Below are 3,736 nucleotides of genomic sequence, written 5' to 3' on the forward strand. Positions count from 1 at the left end.
AACTTTTTAGGAAGTCCTTCTTCTCTGGCCACGCTTCCTTTGCGATGTACACAATGCTCTATTTAGCAGTGAGTATTTCTATCTACCTCTCTGTCTATCGATGGCTCTCGCTTTCACGCATATTCTCACATACACTCACAAACGCTGGCAAGCACAATTTACTGTCTCTCCATTTTCCTATTACCACATCTCGACAAAATCAGGGTAGCCATCATCAGTCCAGTTAGCAGCAGAAAGCGAGGGAATGAAAGAGGAGAGGGAGAAAGAGACGGACTGAAAGGAGAAATGGGACAAACAGAGACAGCTTTGTTCAGCTGTGGGAGGAGTGTGACCTCGCCTCACTGCCTCGCTGCTCTCCTCTATTGTGTGTGTGTGTGTGTGAGTTTGTGTGAGTGCGTGCAAGCTCCTGCATTTATATGTGTTTATGGTAGCCTGTGTGTGTCCATGCCAGTGCCTGCATATGTACATGCAGCATGTTAATGTGTGTGCCATCTTTTGTGTGCACACTCTTGCTTGCTTGCTGGCTTGCTTGTTCATGATTACGTCCTCCAACTGTTGCTCGTCTTTATGTTAAATTACATTCAGTGTGAGCAAAAAGGGAAGATGAAAAACACCAATAAGCACCAACAAGATTGTCTTTGTTTTTAGCAAATCTTGAGATCTGGGAAGCTCCATAAAGTGCACCAAACACTGTGCAGTGTACATAGATATATCTCGTGTATCTGGAGGGAAATTGTGTCTATGTTCACATTTAATTGCCAGATAAAAGCCAGTACTTAAATAATGACCAAACCAATTGCAAGTAATTAGTTTTAGAGCAAGAAGAGCACAGCAAGAAGGTTGCTGGTTCGATTCCCCGGTGGGGCCTGTCTGTGTGAAGTTTGCAAGTAATTAGTTTTAGATAGCATTTCTGTTAGGGGCTGCACAGTGGCACAGCAGGTAGTGCGCGTGCCTCACAGCAAGAAGGTTGCTGGTTCAATTCCCTGGTTGGGGCCTTTCTGTGTGAAGTTTGCATGTTCTTCCCGTGCATGCGTGAGTTCTCTCCAGGCACTCCGGCTTCCTCCCACAGACCAAAAACATGCTCATTAGGTTAATTGGTGACTCTAAATTGCCCCTAGGTGTGAGTGTGAATGGTTGTGCGTCTGTATATGTTGCCCTGCGATCGGCTGGCGACCGATCTCACCCGTTGACAGCTGGGATAGGCTCCAGCCCCCCCTGCAACCCTGAAAGGGATAGGCGGTATAGAAAATGGATGGATAGCATTTCTGTTTTCATAGACTCTCAAAAACAATGCTGGCAACACAGATGGGCAACTGACACTGAGTCATAGCCTCTCAGGGGGCTCCAGATTCACCATGTGGCAATTCAAATTAAGTGTAAAACATAATATAAACCAAAATAAAAGGAGTCTTAGGGCATCAACAGCATTATTACTATAATCTTGGGGGTCTGTCTTGGCCGTGACTTAAAATCTAGTAGTTATTTTACTATTAGACTTTTTGTTTTAGTTGGTGCATTGTTATGTTTCATGTAGGAATTGGACTCAATAGCAGACACAAAACAAACACTCAATAATAACTAACACACATAGCACTGGTGACTGGCCAACAGCACCACGAAGCAGCGGAAACAATGTGGCGACGAGTCTTCAGCAGTCCACAGTCTTTATACTGTGCTGATTGTGACGAGTCCCAGCTGAGTAGGAGCCGGCTAACAGCCACCTGGAGAACCACGCCCAGCCTCTGCCAAAAAAGGAAGCACAGGAAACACTGCCCCACACCAATTTCTTCAAACCACCGCATGCATTTTACTGCTGTACATCCTACTGTACACACACATCACAGTGAGTGGTATGACATCACTGTCCGTACTGATGTAATTAGTACTGAGTTCGCATTAACATAAGTTGCACCAAGAGCAAAAAAGACAGATAGAATATGATAAAATATACTTAGACCGAGGAAATCAGGAATATAGGCTTTGTTATAAATACTCATTACCTAGTAAGTAAAGGGGCCGGCTACTGTTTAAGAACTGTCACATTTCAGCTACATTTTCTTTGAAGGACTTTACGTTAAATTGTGCTAGTCCAGTTGTACCAGGATAGTTTTCCTTAATGTTCAAATATACCCATTACTGAATAATAAATTACTGGTCATCAGTTACAGTAACATCATGTTTGTTTTTGTCCTGTAGTTTTACCTGCAGGCGCGGCTGACATGGCGTGGAGCTCGGCTGCTGAGGCCGGTGCTGCAGTTCTTCCTGGTTCTGCTGGCAGTCTACACAGGTCTGACCCGCATCTCAGACTACAGGCATCACCCGTCAGATGTGCTAACAGGCTACGTACAGGGAGCCCTCACTGCTTACTGGGTGGTCAGTATACCTTGCCTGCTTGTTTTTGTGCACATCCACATGTCAGCATATAAATTTTATGGTTGGGCATTTGTTTGTGTGTTCCAGGCCTTCCACATCTCATCCATGTTTAAAAGCTCGAGTTCAGACCTGTCCCCCACCGAGACTCTGGACAGTCCCTTGTCACCCCACCATACTGTCTGCTAAACATCACCCCAGCAACACCCACCTGCTGCCTGTAGTCTGCTTCCAATGGACAAGTTTTAAAGAATGTGAGACCATTTCCTGTGAAGTCAAACCACATACCTCAGTATTCAGACTCTGTGAGAGAGAGAGAGAGAGAGAGAGAGAGAGAGACAGAGAGAGAGAGAGTGACAGAGAGAGAGAGAGTGACAGAGAGAGAGACAGAGAGTAGAGCTTGTGAGATACTGCATGTGGGTCAAAAGAGAAAATATATGAACTGAGGGAAAGGGAGAGGGAGGGTGCTATATTGGCTGCTCGGCTGGTGTGTTGCGTAAGCAGCCCGAGCGCTCGAGCTGTGTCCTTGTGACTGACCTTAGCTTCACATGTGAAACTTACCTGTGAGATGAAACGACTGAATCCTGAACACACAGCAACCACTACTACTCTATACATCACCTGTAAATATATACAGATTTTGTACAACTCGAATGATACTGTAAAAGCACTTTTCCATGTTAGTATTATTAACTACCACTTTGTTATGATTTGTGTAGGATGAAATGTATTTTATACAATGTGTGATATATCATGTAGATTTTTTTCATAAGCCCTGTGAATGTAATGGCATTGAAGGAAAGCACAAATAGCGAGAAAGCAACTCATTTTCCTAATGTGTTGTAGTGTTTAGATGTGGTAGGATGTGTCCGTCCTCCTGTGAGCAGTGTGTGTTGTATTCCTAGATTATTAGTGACAGAGGCACAATAGATATAATCCATGTTTGAAACATAAAGACGCTACTAGTTCTCGAACCTTCTTTCTTATAATGCTAATGTATGTTGCAAGACTACTTACTCGTCCAAGAGCACAGATCATTAAAGAAAAATGTGATTTTTTTTTAAAAAAAAAAACCTCTCTAAGTTCAGTTTGTGACATTTTGTTCTACATTTCATACATATTTTATATACAAACATTTACCACATACATTTTTTAGATGTTGTAGCATAATCCTTCAAATGATGATCACTGTATATCCTAAAGTTCAAAACTGTCCAAAGCTGTTTGGCCACTTTTAATACAAGACTGATATATTATCACCTCACTTATATAGAGTCGATAGCAAATAGTTATCTATTAGCAAATGAGCAGACGCATTCAAAGTTGTGTTTCTGGTCCCCCAATGAATATACAGTAAGCATAATAA

The 3,736-nt window shown here is 42.8% G+C and overlaps 1 protein-coding gene across 1 annotated transcript in view; it reads left to right on the forward strand.

The window, feature by feature from the left end:
• LOC139337633 (phospholipid phosphatase 3-like) overlaps positions 1-3,429 on the forward strand; it is a 7,992-nt gene extending 4,563 nt beyond the window's left edge. Inside the window, exons 4-6 of the mRNA XM_070972323.1 lie at positions 11-68; positions 2,197-2,373; positions 2,461-3,429. Coding sequence (XP_070828424.1) covers positions 11-68; positions 2,197-2,373; positions 2,461-2,559 — 334 coding nt within the window. The 3' untranslated portion in view covers positions 2,560-3,429. The remainder of the gene's footprint in view (positions 1-10; positions 69-2,196; positions 2,374-2,460) is intronic.
• The last annotated feature ends 307 nt before the right edge of the window (positions 3,430-3,736 follow it).

The sequence above is a fragment of the Chaetodon trifascialis genome, chromosome 2 (assembly GCF_039877785.1).
Source record: "Chaetodon trifascialis isolate fChaTrf1 chromosome 2, fChaTrf1.hap1, whole genome shotgun sequence".
Lineage (NCBI taxonomy): Eukaryota > Metazoa > Chordata > Actinopteri > Chaetodontiformes > Chaetodontidae > Chaetodon > Chaetodon trifascialis.